General features: G+C 35.9%; 2 protein-coding genes across 2 annotated transcripts in view; both read left to right on the top strand.

Annotated features, from left to right (window-relative positions):
• Positions 1 to 8,589, top strand: part of LOC306873062 (guanylate cyclase soluble subunit beta-1-like) — a 28,897-nt gene extending 20,308 nt beyond the window's left edge. The window contains exons 11-13 of the mRNA XM_079422068.1: positions 807 to 947; positions 6,028 to 6,182; positions 7,263 to 8,589. Coding sequence (XP_079278194.1) covers positions 807 to 947; positions 6,028 to 6,182; positions 7,263 to 7,380 — 414 coding nt within the window. The 3' untranslated portion in view covers positions 7,381 to 8,589. The remainder of the gene's footprint in view (positions 1 to 806; positions 948 to 6,027; positions 6,183 to 7,262) is intronic.
• A 2,291-nt stretch (positions 8,590 to 10,880) lies between these two features.
• Positions 10,881 to 12,331, top strand: fabp2 (fatty acid binding protein 2, intestinal). Its single transcript, XM_079422090.1, has 4 exons — positions 10,881 to 11,046; positions 11,193 to 11,365; positions 11,928 to 12,035; positions 12,124 to 12,331. Exons 1-4 carry the CDS (start codon positions 10,980 to 10,982, stop codon positions 12,172 to 12,174), a joined length of 399 nt encoding a protein of 132 aa, XP_079278216.1. The 5' UTR covers positions 10,881 to 10,979; the 3' UTR covers positions 12,175 to 12,331.
• Positions 12,332 to 14,537: the final 2,206 nt, after the last annotated feature.

Raw genomic sequence — 14,537 nt, 5'->3', positions numbered from 1 at the left:
TGAAATTACAGAGCAACCAGCCATGGTGTTGTATTTTCTGTAGCTTTAATTTAATTAGCTTTCTTGTTGTTTTAACTATCTGTCCCTCATAGTCTGTATTTTTCAAACTACACACCATGTACAATGCTCTTTTAAAAACAAGGGCATGAGAACATGTCCTTGATTTACATCCTAGGCATACAGACAAGAATGCACTTCATGGAGCTTTGCTAACTAAACAAAACGGACGGGTAGAATTTCAAGGCTGGCTCACCAAAAAAAGCAATATTTACTTAAAGCCATCCGTATCTATGTGATCCAAAGGTTTTCATAAAGGACTGGGCTCTCTCTTTAGAGTTTGTTGTAATACAATGTAGATATGTGGTTGAAGAATGAAGCACGAGGAGTTAAATTGGCAACATTTGTGTGCATTGTCAAGAAAACTTGGATGAATCAAAAGTGTTCTAAAATTGGAGCATAGTTTCTCCTGATATTTAAATTTTTTATTTTATTTGGATGTATTCGTATCACAAACTAGGACCAGTTATTATCTTAGCATCAAGGCCACAAGATATCTTTAACTGTTTTTTAAATTAATTTAATCAATACATGTTGATTAAAAATGTTAAGTACATTATATATGCGTGTGTGTGTGTGTGTGTGTGGTGCAGATATTATTGCATCAAGTAGGTTAATGTGTTAAATATAAAATTGGGGTAGGAAACTTAAAATATCCAAGTGTCCTTTGAGGTTCATCATACCACATGCACGTTAGCTATTTCTAGCCATCTCGTCAGTTTCTCAAACTTCTCTCTATTCTCTAAAAGGTGGAGACAGTTGGTGATAAGTACATGACTGTGAGTGGTCTTCCGGAGCCCTGCACCCACCATGCAAAATCCATCTGTCATCTGGCCCTGGATATGATGGAGATTGCTGGACAGGTTAAAGTAGACGAGGATCCTGTGCAGGTGATCACTTTCCTTGACCCAGTTACAAGTTTAAACAAAGAGAACATTCACATTTTTATGCATAGCACATGAGGTTCTGTTAAGGTCTTATGTTCCAGAACATCTTCAAGGATAACATAGTATCACTTTCAGTCTCTGTCAGAATAACTGAAATATGTGGAAACAAAATTAGTGTTTGCTCAAAACTTATCATAGCCTGCTGACTGTAAGATTGAATACCAGTTCAAGTATATTATGTAATGAAGAACGAGCAATATCACTCGAACAAGAATTTGTGATACAGTTGTTTTCCAACGCTGCTTTATTAATTATCATTACTATTGGAATGCTTGTGTAATCTAATTAGATGACTGAAACTATAGAGAATAGTTCCAATGTACAGCGTATATGAAGATTATCACCATAGGTTTACTCTCAGGTACTGGAGGTGTATTTTACCAAGACTGCAGAGGTTGGCATGTTGAGGATGCTGATGATGAGATACTGTGTACTGTTTAATGTATGAAATTCTACATAATGTAGTAAAGAATGTTAGCTCTGGTTCTCAGTTTTGGACGATTTACATTCCTAGAGTGCTGCTATTTAGTCCAACAGCACTGAACTTCAATGTTTGTATCAAAACGCTTGTTTGTTTTTGTTGAATTATTCACTCAGCTGATTCACTCAGGAACGAACAGCCGATGTAGCTTTGGCTACAATTGGAGTTATCTTAATAGGCCTATTGGAGCTTTCAGAAGATGTGCGCTACTGTTTTTTGTTGTTGTTGATGTTGGTTTTTTTAACGCTCTTTGAGCAACAGAAACAACATTTATGATACAGTTGTTGTCAGGTTTCATTAGTGTTTTCAAATATGAGATTTAATCGTAAGCTTGGTGAACAGTTTTGGAGAATTTGATGTTTCCCCATTCAAAGAGATAGGAGCTGCACTTGCATGCCCAAGAGGCGTTTCAAAGATGGTCGCCGAGTGACATGATTTACCTTAAAGGGACATTGATTCTGTTCAGTCATTTCACTGGAATGGATAGGGGGATCATGGGGAAGTGGGAGCTGTGTGCTGGGGCTTTGCCTGGTGAGAACATTATCATTCTATGTGAATGCCTATGCCAGGATCTACTTCTGACTAGATGGATGTATATAATATTTCATGTCACAAACATTAAAGTTTTGTAATAACTAGTTAATTTTATTTGCTGATTCAAAGTACACAGGAGGATACAACACATAATTGCAGATTTTAGGAGCTGAAAAGAAAGAAAGAGATGCTACACTGTAAAAAAAAAAACAATACCATAAAATCTTATATATATTGTAACGTGGTGTAAGCTACAAGAGTGTATGACGAAGGCAGGAATACAAATAATAGTCTTTTAATAGCATCTCACAGAGGGAACAGGAACATGAAGTAGCAAAACACAAAGGTTAACGTATAATAGCGGACAACGGAACTGGGGAGAACACAGGCTTTAAAGGCTGAACACAATCAAGGGGAAACAGAAACAGGTGTGGAGCTAATTAACTAATAACCATGGGAACAAACTAGAAAGGCTGAACACAGATATAACTAAACAAATACAGAACATAACTTAGACATACACTCACCTAAAGGATTATTAGGAACACCTGTTCAATTTCTCATTAATGCAATTATCTAATCAACCAATCACATGGCAGTTGCTTCAATGCATTTAGGGGTGTGGTCCTGGTCAAGACAATCTCCTGAACTCCAAACTGAATGTCAGAATGGGAAAGAAAGGTGATTTAAGCAATTTTGAGCGTGGCATGGTTGTTGGTGCCAGACGGGCCGGTCTGAATATTTCACAATCTGCTCAGTTACTGGGATTTTCACGCACAACCATTTCTAGGGTTTACAAAGAATGGTGTGAAAAGGGAAAAACATCCAGTATGCGGCAGTCCTGTGGGCGAAAATGCCTTGTTGATGCTAGAGGTCAGAGGAGAATGGGCCGACTGATTCAAGCTGATAGAAGAGCAACTTTGACTGAAATAACCACTCGTTACAACCGAGGTATGCAGCAAAGCATTTGTGAAGACACAACACGCACAACCTTGAGGCGGATGGGCTACAACAGCAGAAGACCCCACCGGGTACCACTCATCTCCACTACAAATAGGGAAAAGAGGCTACAATTTGCACGAGCTCACCAAAATTGGACAGTTGAAGACTGGAAAAATGTTGCCTGGTCTGATGAGTCTCGATTTCTGTTGAGACATTCAGATGGTAGAGTCAGAATTTGGAGTAAACAGAATGAGAACATGGATCCATCATGCCTTGTTACCACTGTGCAGGCTGGTGGTGGTGGTGTAATGGTGTGGGGGATGTTTTCTTGGCACACTTTAGGCCCCTTAGTGCCAATTGGGCATTGTTTAAATGCCACGGCCTACCTGAGCATTGTTTCTGACCATGTCCATCTCTTTATGACCACCATGTACCCATCCTCTGATGGCTACTTCCAGCAGGATAATGCACCATGTCACAAAGCTCGAATCATTTCAAATTGGTTTCTTGAGCATGACAATGAGTTCACTTTACTAAAATAGCCCCCACAGTCACCAGATCTCAACCCAATAGAGCATCTTTGGGATGTGTGAAGTGACATTCAGCCAAGTATGGTGACCCATACTCGGAATTCGTGCTCTGCATTTAACCCATCCAACGTGCGCGCACACACACACAGCAGTGAACACACACACCGTGAACACACACCCGGAGCAGTGGGCAGCCATTTTATGCTGCAGCGCCCGGGGAGCAGTTGGGGGTTCGGTGCCTTGCTCAAGGGCACATCAGTCGTGGTATTGAGGGTGGAGAGAGCGCTGGACATTCACTCCCCCCACCTACAATTCCTGCCGGCCGGAGACTCGAACCCGCAACCTTCGGATTACAAGTCCGACTCTCTAACCATTAGGCCACGACTTCCCTTAATGAAGGGAATCCTAGGATGTGGTGGAACGGGAGCTTCGTGCCCTGGATGTGCATCCCACAAATCTCCATCAACTGCAAGATGCTATCCTATCAATATGGGTCAACATGTCTAAAGAATGCTTTCAGCACCTTGTTGAATCAATGCCACGTAGAATTAAGGCAGTTCTGAAGGCGAAAGGGGGTCAAACACAGTATTAGTATGGTGTTCCTAATAATCCTTTAGGTGAGTGTATATAACCTTGATATACTGACAACCACCTTAAAACACAGGGGCTAAAGAGAAAGCCATGTGATAAATCAAAGTTTAATCACAAATAGCAATTTCCACAAGCTGAGAGGTAAATATTTATATATAGGAGGTGCACACAGTGTCATACACACAAATTCGAAACACCATCTTAGTAACATACATGCCACTAAAATAATGCAATAAACATTAATTTAACTAATAAGACATAACAAAACCCGAAAACTAAGAACAAAGTTATTTAAATTTTTTAAAAAGTAGCTAATTATTCCCACTGGTTTCTGCAGTTAATCATGATTGTGTTTAACAGTAAAATTTGTAATTATATATATTTTCACAGTGAATCTCAAAATTTTTAAATCTCCAGTATTTTAAATATTTTAAATATTTGTTTAATTACATCTTTTTATGAATTAATGGGGATAAAATTAAGATTAATAGCCATTCTGTCACACTTTACCAGGGAGCAAGAAACGAGGGAGCGAGGAGTACTTTAAAACACGGTCTTTAATAGTCCACTAACTTAGGAAACACCAGGAAAGACGTTCAAGAACCGACAAACACTAACTGAAAGGACTGGGGCTTTTAAACACAGGGTAATTGGGGAAGATGACGAGACACACCTGGAGCAAATTAACACAATCAGACTGGGGAGAAACTGGGTCACAGTGAACACATGAGGAGCAAAAACACAACAAAACAGTCCAGGATCCTGACACATTCAACATTGTAATGTAATTGAAATCCAGCACTAAACTGCAAATTATCAGTTTTATTGATCATATATTAACAATTACAGAACATATAACATACACACAAATTTAACAATAATATAACAACCTTCAAGTTAAATTAAAACAATATTCACATAAAGCCACTATAATAAATGTCACATTTATTACATTTATAATAATTGAATGTGTAAATAAATTTAGATTTGTACTGCCTCATAGCATAAATTAAGCAAAATACTTTGCATATTTTGTGTACCCGGCTGATGGGCTTACACAAGCACCCACCCACCATGCTGTCCTTCATGCGGGGCAGTCGTGGCCTAATGAATAGAGAGTTGGACTTGTAACCTGAAGGTCGTGGGTTTGAGTCTCGGGTCCGGCAGGGATTGCAGGTGGGGGAGTGAATAACCAACACTTTCTCCACCCTCAATACCACGACTGAGGTGAACCCCCAACTGCTCCCCGAGTGCCGCAGCAATGGCTGCCCACTGCTCCGGGTGTATGTTTACTACTGTGTGTACACTTGGATGGGTTAAATGCAGAGCACAAATTCCGAGTATGGGTCACCATACTTGGCCAATGTGGGGATACATTTTAGCCAGTGTATTAGGGATGTTTTATGTTTTCTAAGAATACATCTCAAAGGTGTTAGATGTGCCTGAAGTAAATTCTCAGTCGGGGTCTTTTGTTTAACCAGACGACACAGGTTTGTTATTATATGTGCGGCTGTTGAAGATGTGCTGCTGGAACATTAAGAGCATCTAAATTAGAGAGAGAGGACTGTATTAGGCAAATGGCATGGACGCTTTCACACAAAGACACACACGCACACAAAAGTAAGCACAGTCTGGCAAAGGGAGACACCGTCAGATCATCCTTCCTTTCAGTGTTTAAAAATACACCCACTTTAACTTTTTTCTGAACCGTTAGCTCAGCTCTGGCACGTACACATGGCAGAACGTGTCTCGCTTAGAGGAGGAATGTTCTTTGCAGTTGCTGGAAAGACAAATGCATGCAATAAATGATAAAAGTCCATAATTTCTCCCTTATAAATTGTGTAAATTTAAAAGATAGTGCGAATATTAAGGAGTTGTGTGTGAATTTGTTTACCTATTTTCAGGCTTCACACATTTACTACATAACTGTTATGTTTTGGAGCAGATCACCATTGGAATCCACACAGGAGAGGTGGTCACAGGAGTCATAGGTCAAAGAATGCCCCGTTACTGCCTGTTTGGAAACACGGTCAACCTAACAAGTCGTACAGAGACCACAGGAGAGAAAGGAAAGATAAATGTGTCGGAGTACACATACAGGTGAAAGAAACCTGAATCACATAAATCTGCACTGTAAAAAATTATTTTTCAAAGTTGAAAATTATTGGAGTAGCTTACGTTTTACAAGAAAATGCTATTCCAGTTATCCGATGTGTTAACTGTTTGTGAAATATTCTAAGGGCCAGATTTACTAACAGCTTGTGCCAGCGCAAACCATCTTTTGGCGTTAAAATAATACCGTCAGGATTTACTAAAGACGCGCAGTGAAGAATTAGCACTGAAAAGGCCTGGACACAGTTATTTTTGCGCCTGGCCTTATTGAATATCCAAAATTTATGGGAGGAGAGTATTAAAATGAATCACGCAGCATGATTTTCTAATGTTAGCCCTCGTCAAATTACTGGTATTTGCGCCATTATTTACCACCCAAAAAAGCATGTCTTAAATCAGGCGGTAATTTGGACATGTTGGTCATTGTGGACATGATCTGGCTGCGTCTGTGTTGTTTAATATGTGCATTGTCAGTAAATGCAGAATTTGGTTACACTTTATTTCTATAGTCCACTTTAGACATTCTACTAACTGTAAGTAACTTTGTAACTACATGTCAACTAATTCTCATTAATTTGCAACTTCATGTCTACTAACTTTCAGAGTAGACTGTTAGGGTAGGTTTAGGGTTAATAGTATAAGTTGACATGTACTTGCAAAGTTTCTAATAGTCAGTATGTTGTATTTTGTGGACCCATCAAAATAAAGTGATAGAAGATATTAAGCAGACAGTCTACTAATACACTAATGAATGCTAGTCGACGTGGAGTTGCAAAGTTACTTACTGTTAGTAGAATATCTAAAGTGGACTATCGAAATAAAAGTGTTACCCAGAATTTTCCCCTCCTATTGCGCTTTTATGCAATTGCGCTCTAATGCTAAATTGCCCTGTTTAGTAAATCTAGTAAAAATAGCATTTAAAACTATATATCTAGTATATTTATATATATGTATATATATTTTTTTATTGAATTTGTGAGATTAATTATAATATAATACAATATAATATATTAAAAAACATTTATGTGTGAATAAATTGAATACTGTTGTTGTGTGGTTTTGTTTCAGGTGTTTGCAGTCAGTGGAAAATGCTGATCCTCAGTTTCATTTGGAGTATAGAGGACCTGTAACCATGAAAGGAAAAAAAGAACCAATGAAAGTGTGGTTTCTCTCACGCAAGACCTAACAGATGCACCGTTGAGCCGCAGCGATGTACTTTTTATTGTGTTCTCAACTAATGTGTGTTCTTTCTGAAATCTATGAATAGGAGCATACTTTGCTTTGTTCATCAAGATCATTTTATTCTTCCCCTCTCAAATTAAGATTGTTCTTTAGTGACCCCTACATTTCAAGTGCCAATTATCTCTGAATCACAGATAATGACAAAATAGGGGGAAAAGGGTATTACATAGGTAAACAGAGCTCTACACATTTTACGTAGAAATATGGAAATTACTGTCCATTTGATATTAATCATACGATTTGAGTGCCAGCTAGTGAATAGATTTAATACAGAAACAAAACATTGGAATAAGTAAAAGTGAAACATGGTATAAATACACTATGCAACGTGCAGACATGCTCATCAAGTTTGTTTTCATCTTGGTTTATTTATAGTAAAGAATGTGACAGTATTTGGATCACTACCAAGTCCAGAAATTTTATATTTCATCACTGAGCAAAACAAGTTGTTTTCGCTTTGTATTAAGTCCTATATGTCTGAGTGTTGATGTTTAATATTAAGAACACTACAACTTATTTTTGTTTTAATTGCACAAATAAATAAAGAAATAAACCTGCTGATGTTCAGAAACACAGCACATTTTGTTACTGTACCAATATATTATATTGGAAATACTCAGTTTAGCCATAATTAAATTTGCTTATTCATTTTTTCATGTTTCAAGAGGATAATGTGCATGCTGTAAATAATAAAAATGCCTGCACATTGGAATCATATTTACAATCTCACATTGCATTAGAGAAGTCGCCAAACATGTACATATAAGCTATTTTATGATCACAATGCACTATACATTTACACTAATGTTCTTGTGTTACTATGAGTAGTTATTGCATTAATGAATAGACTCTAAACTAGTTTCTAAGTGATATTAATTATTTAAAAACTGGATATATTACATTGGTGTGAGAGTTTGTGTTCATTGAATGTCTCAATGAATAGAGAAGATATCTTTATAGATCTTTTTATCATGTCACAATGCTTTTATGTACACCTCTGTTTGCAGCATATATTTAAGTCTTGTATTAAAATATTATTTCAAAGATTTGCATTATCTGATTTGTTTGTTCGTGTTGCAGGATAAAACAAAATAGCACTGTATTGCTATTGAGAGTTTTTCTTTTACAAAATAAAACATATTCTGTAACCTTCATGAGTAGTTCGTTTTAATGCCCCTAAACATATAAATCTGTCTTGCTGCTTCTAATACAAACACAGTCATATTGTAAAAATATATATATATATATAAACAAAGTCAAATGTAAAATCATATTGTTTTAATTAAGTCAGACACAGACCCTCAGGCTCAGTCTCTTTATAGACGGTGTGATATGAAAAGAAACATTAACAAAAAATATAAATGTCAGGAGTGTACAGATTGATTAAATATACTGGAAGTGTTTTATTTTGTGGAAATTGTGGAAATGCTTACCATTGATTATAATTTTGACTGCTTAAACTTAAGCAAAATGTCTACAACAATATGAGCAGACTAATGTATTATCATCACCAGAGACAAATATTGCATGTTTGCAGTCAGACATTAACAAATACTAAAGCAATAAGCCTGCTGCTCACACATGAATGTGAGTCACTCTCCAAATCTGTCTCAAGTCAGTCTACTAATATTAGAGCAACTGTCTCCTTCTTGTGGTATAATTATGCAACTACTGTTGCTTCTGAAAACTAATACAACATGAACTTTACTGCAATTTATAGTTCACCTTGGACTTCGAAGTTACTATAACCCTAATATTTTAATATTTCCACTTTCCATAGTAGATATGTCAACTTTCATTTGTTTATTACAGATTATATAGTTGATCATTATCTTCTGGACATAAACTGTGCTAGCAGTTACTACTCCTCTGTGGTAAAATACAACACCATGCCAAGTACACTACTAATTATGTAATAAAAAGATTAAAAGGTCATAAACAGTTTTGAATTGTGTCTAAACTAAGAGTCAATGGGAAGATAGTTGATGCCCTAGTGATAGAGTTCAAGTTCAAATCACAAGAATATTGGATTACAGCAACCGAGCATGATTTCATCCCGATTAATAAACAACCTTTCATGTTTCATACAATTGCGCAGGAAAAAAGCAGATAATCATACCTACAGTCTATGAACCACAGAGGCGCATGACTTGTAAAACCACAGAAAAAAAAAAAAAAACGGAAAGAAATTAATACTTTTATTTTATAAGAAGGCATTAAATCGATCAAAATTAACAAAAAATATGTAAACGATCATGTTATATAAATATAAAGACAGTATATTTCAAATAAATGCTGTTTTCCCCCTTTCCGTTAATCAAAGTGTCCTGTTTGATGGTTTCCATTATAATATTAAGCAGTACAACTGCATTTAACATTGATAGTAATAATAATAAATGTTTAATTATAAAAGAATGATTTCTGAAGGATCATGTGACTGAAGATCGGAGTAGCGGCTGCAGAAAATTCAGCTTTAATTAAACATTTACTATACTTTTAAAAGATTAAAATATATATAAAAAAGAAAAAAGTTATTTTAAATTGTAATAATACCTCAGAATAATACCGCTTTACTGTATTTTGAGAGAATAAATGCAGCCTTGGAGAGCCTAAGAGCCTAAGTCTTATTAACAATTTTAATAAAATATGATCACTGTTATTTTGATAAAATACTTCACTTTTTGCAGCCTCTATAAGGTAAACATATGACCACAACTTTGTGAACTTTTTAAAACTGTAAATATCATAAATTAATTTAGAGTTTTCTTATCTTCACTTTCAATGGGACGATACCAAAGGTCTTGCAATGGGGCGATACCAAAGGTTTTCAAAGGTCTTCTTATATTGGCCTGTTGAGAGATTAAGACTGGGGTAATGATAAAATAAACCATTATCAGAGATTATCATATCTCTTTATCTTGGAGTCTCCAGATTAAACGTCCACACCACATGTTGCTAGGATTTCATATTTGGCAAGTCTTGTAGAATCATTAGTTTAAATTTGTATTATCAGAAAATATGCCACAGCTCTTTTCCCTCATTGTAAACAATAACTGTGAACAACTCTCAGTAAAATGGTGAGTCATGTCAAACATGAAGAGTTTCATCCTTCACAGTTCTCAACATGTTTAATAGACGTCAAACTGCTTGCTAAAATTCATTGCCTAAATAGTTCTTGCTACATAAACCACAACTACTGAACAGGCACACCCTACACAGTTTAAACAGCGAACAATTCAAACAAAAGCAGGACTTTGTGTGCAAACAACAAAGCCGCAACTGCCATGTGAATATTTGACCATACAATACAAGCGAGTGCTTGTTCTCATGGAATGACTTGAAAACTCCACTCGTTTGCACAATTAATGAAGACACATGCTGGGATGTGTAATGTATAGCCTGGAGGGAGGGTGAGATTTATATTCTGTTGAGCTTTACTCAGCCACATCAGCATGAAGATAATACTTAGATAACTCGCACAGGTATAAAAGACAGTCACAGGGTAAAGTTAGGCCACTGTCAGAATCACAGCAGTCTGTCATCATGACCTTCAACGGCACCTGGAAAGTCGACCGCAATGACAACTATGAGAAGTTCATGGAAGTAATGGGTGAGTGGACGCAGACAAAAATTAAGCATAGCCTGTGAATTGTTGGATCCGAGATCAAACGCTACAAGATTCTTTGAATTTCAGTCAGTCAGTGCTTCCGTCAGTCATTATTTATAAGGTGCACGTGCACTGCATATCTTCAACAGGCATCAATGTGGTTAAAAGGAAACTAGCTTCTCATGACAACCTGAAGATCACCCTGGAGCAGACTGGAGACAAGTTCCACTTGAAGGAAGTCAGCACTTTCCGCACAGTGGAAATTAACTTTACTCTGGGCGTCACCTTTGACTATTCTCTTGCAGACGGCACTGAGCTCACAGTAAGCACATTGACCTTAGGTGTTTTCAGTCTTATATCTAAAGGTTCCTTATTTGCAGGTTCCTTATGATTCCATAAAGACCCCTTTAAACATCCATGGAAACTCTTACTGCACAAAAAGTTCTTTATAGAGGAAAAATGTTCTTTAGATTATATAAACTGTTCTTCACACTAAATAAAACATGTTCCTTTAAGAGCTTAAAAGTTTTTTGGGTGACCGAAAGTGGTTTTTCTATGGCACTGCTGCAAAAAGCTCCTTTGGAAAAAAAAGGTACAAAAGAAATCACTGAGGCGGTGCTAATATGTATACTTTGGAAACTAATAGGCACCTTTGAGGTATACTGAAATAATAAGGTACAAACATCTTTTGAAAGGGTACCGCTCCAGTGACAGTTTTGTACCTTTTTTCTGAAAGCGTAATGATCAAGGGCAAAGGTTGAGATGCATGTTGAGCAGTGCTGAATGGTGATGCAAACAATAACATGGAATTATGATGTTACCGGTGAACTAGACCTATCACTGCTCAGTTCAGAATGAGTCTGACCATAGACCTATGATTGCAGGGATCCTGGGTCATGGAGGGTGACATGCTTAAGGGGACATTCACTCGCAAGGACAACGGAAACGTGCTAATAACAACCAGGAATATAATTGGTGATGAACTTGTACAGGTGAGTTGTTTTTAATTACGAATGAACACAGAGCCTCAGATCAAAACTTGTGTTGTCTAACATTTTTTTTTTTTTTTTTTGCTTCCAGAGCTATACCTATGAAGGAGTCGAGGCCAAGAGAATTTTCAAGAGGGGTTAAAATGACATTTTTGAATGAACTTTTACATGGATGTTCAACCTGAAAATAAGGGTTTTAACAATTGGCAGCCCTAAAGTTTACAAAGCATGTATGTAAATCATGTGTCATTTGCACTGTGAGTTTTGATATTTGTGGTAATAAAGCCATTTTTACATCCTTTTGTGAGCAGTTTTATTTATATGCAGTATGTGTCATGATTCATGTTGAATTAACTTATTTCAAATAGAATTACAACGAGTCAGCACCGGTAGAGCATGAGCGTGGATTTTCAAGAAGGAAAGTACATTTAGACTGAAAAAACAAACATACAGTACAAAGAAACAGATCGCACCAGTGATTGAACATTTGTAACAAGTTTATTAAACAAAGAATAAAAATAACTCCATAGACATCTCCAAAAATATATAGTGGATATCATTTTACATTATTCATTTAGTTTAAATCATGTCAGTGTTTTGCATGAAAAAAAATCGCAGGAAGGCACTCCACAAACAACCTCTAGGGAGTATGTACAAAGCTCCATTTGCAATAAAATTAAAGTCAATAACACAATCGCTATTTTTCTCTTTAAGACGCTGACGATTCTTTGTTATATATATATATATATATATATATATATATATATATATATATATACTCTGTTACCTGTCACAATTCAGTAAAAGATAATCAATTTGATATTCAGCATAAAATGGCCATTCCTGTTCACAAGCAAATACCGATTCAAGCCAAAGTGCATACTGCCCTCCTGTGGATGGCTCTTATAAGATACTCGAACATCACAATTTACAGGAAGAGGGTACAAAAGGACAAGTCTCTCCTATGCTGCCCCTCAAATACAAATACATTGTAATTACAAGTACAAAAGCAATCCATATTTTTTCAACTTCTTTGGCAATTCTCTTGCATTACTTCTCACAGGGTCACCAGGACCTGATAAGAAAGAAGACTGATTATATCGCATTGTTTTTAAATACATGTGACCCTACAAACAATGAGCAGTTTGGAGAATGGATGTTTATAGATACATAAAGCACCAGTCAGGCTGAACACAACTATTCATTCATTATTATCTCAAAGCACAATTTCACAAACTATGAACAGTCATTCAGTGGCTGAATTCAGAACAGCACAGTGTTAATTTAGTATTATTATTTACTATTACATTGTTTATTAATATTATGATTTAGCTTAATGATTTTATGTGACTGTCATTTTTATTAGTTGTTTTTTATTTCATTTTAGTTAGTTGCCAAGGCAACATTTTAAGTTTTTCAGCTAATGTTTATATTTGATTTTATTTCAGCTTTAGTTCAATTAATGAAAATGATTTTAAATAGGTTTAATTAACAATAACAACCCTGCAGCATACTACTCTCACTATTTTACTATATGTTTATATGGCATACATATAAGCCTAGTATGCTAATATGCTGTTCCTAATTCAGTCCCAAATTAAATCCATCAAGGAATTTTATAAAATAGTAGTGCCCATTGTGTTTGTTTATTATTCATAGTTTGCCTTTTCCTTAACAAAGGAATGTTTAGGACAAACAAATTCTATCCAGCTAATTATGGTAACAAATTCACCTGTCAGTATCTTCCCATCTCCTTTCACGTTCTTTATCAAAATAATAGAGCTCTGCATGTACCACTGCCTTGTAACAATCTTAGTTTGCTTGGCTCAGCTAAACGTTTGGCTGCCCAAAACTTGAAAACAGTTTCAATGCTTTATGTTCTTTCTCAGCACAATTCTCCGCTGTGTGTTATTTAGATGAAAAATGGCTGATATGTGCACTGATGTTTGCTGTGTTAGCTCAGCTCTATTCTAATGAAATGTTACACTGTATTTGAGAAAGCAATAAATACAAAGTAACTTGAAAGCTGTAAGTGTGGAAAAGTAAAATTACAAATGATCCTTCTCACTTATCAGTGTAGCTTGCGTGCTTAAAATATTTGATCAATGAGCCTGGTTGTCAGGCTCAGACAAAAAGAAACTAGACTTCAGATAAAATGAATCTTGAGAAACTTTTTGAAAATTTCTGACCGACACCATAGATATAGGTTTTAAACATTGTACTGCATTAAAGTAGAGGATCATTATTTATCACAGCCATTGGTAAAAATACTTTACAATAATTATTTGTTAACATAAGATAGTGGGTATCATGAACTAACTATGAACAATTGCATTTAATAATTCACATTCTCTAAATGTACAGTTCATTCTTAGTTTGTGTTATCTAATGCAATATCTAATAAAGTCAATAAAGTGTTTAAAGTCAGTACATTGCTAAAAAAATATTTTGGGATTTGAACCAACAGATAAAACTGTATCTGAAGGTTTAGCGAGAACTTACCAT

Source organism: Barbus barbus (genome assembly GCF_936440315.1).
Source record: "Barbus barbus genome assembly, chromosome: 7".
Classification (NCBI taxonomy): domain Eukaryota; kingdom Metazoa; phylum Chordata; class Actinopteri; order Cypriniformes; family Cyprinidae; genus Barbus; species Barbus barbus.
This window is presented reverse-complemented; position numbering and strand designations above follow the sequence as displayed.

Excerpts from the sequence above, each read along its gene's own strand:
- fabp2 (XM_079422090.1), top strand. The coding sequence starts at position 10,980 with ATGACCTTCAACGGCACCTGGAAAGTCGACCGCAATGACAACTATGAG. Across the intron at positions 11,366-11,927 it reads CAGACGGCACTGAGCTCACA|GGATCCTGGGTCATGGAGGG; the intron begins GTAAGCACATTG and ends CTATGATTGCAG. Across the intron at positions 12,036-12,123 it reads TTGGTGATGAACTTGTACAG|AGCTATACCTATGAAGGAGT; the intron begins GTGAGTTGTTTT and ends TTTTGCTTCCAG.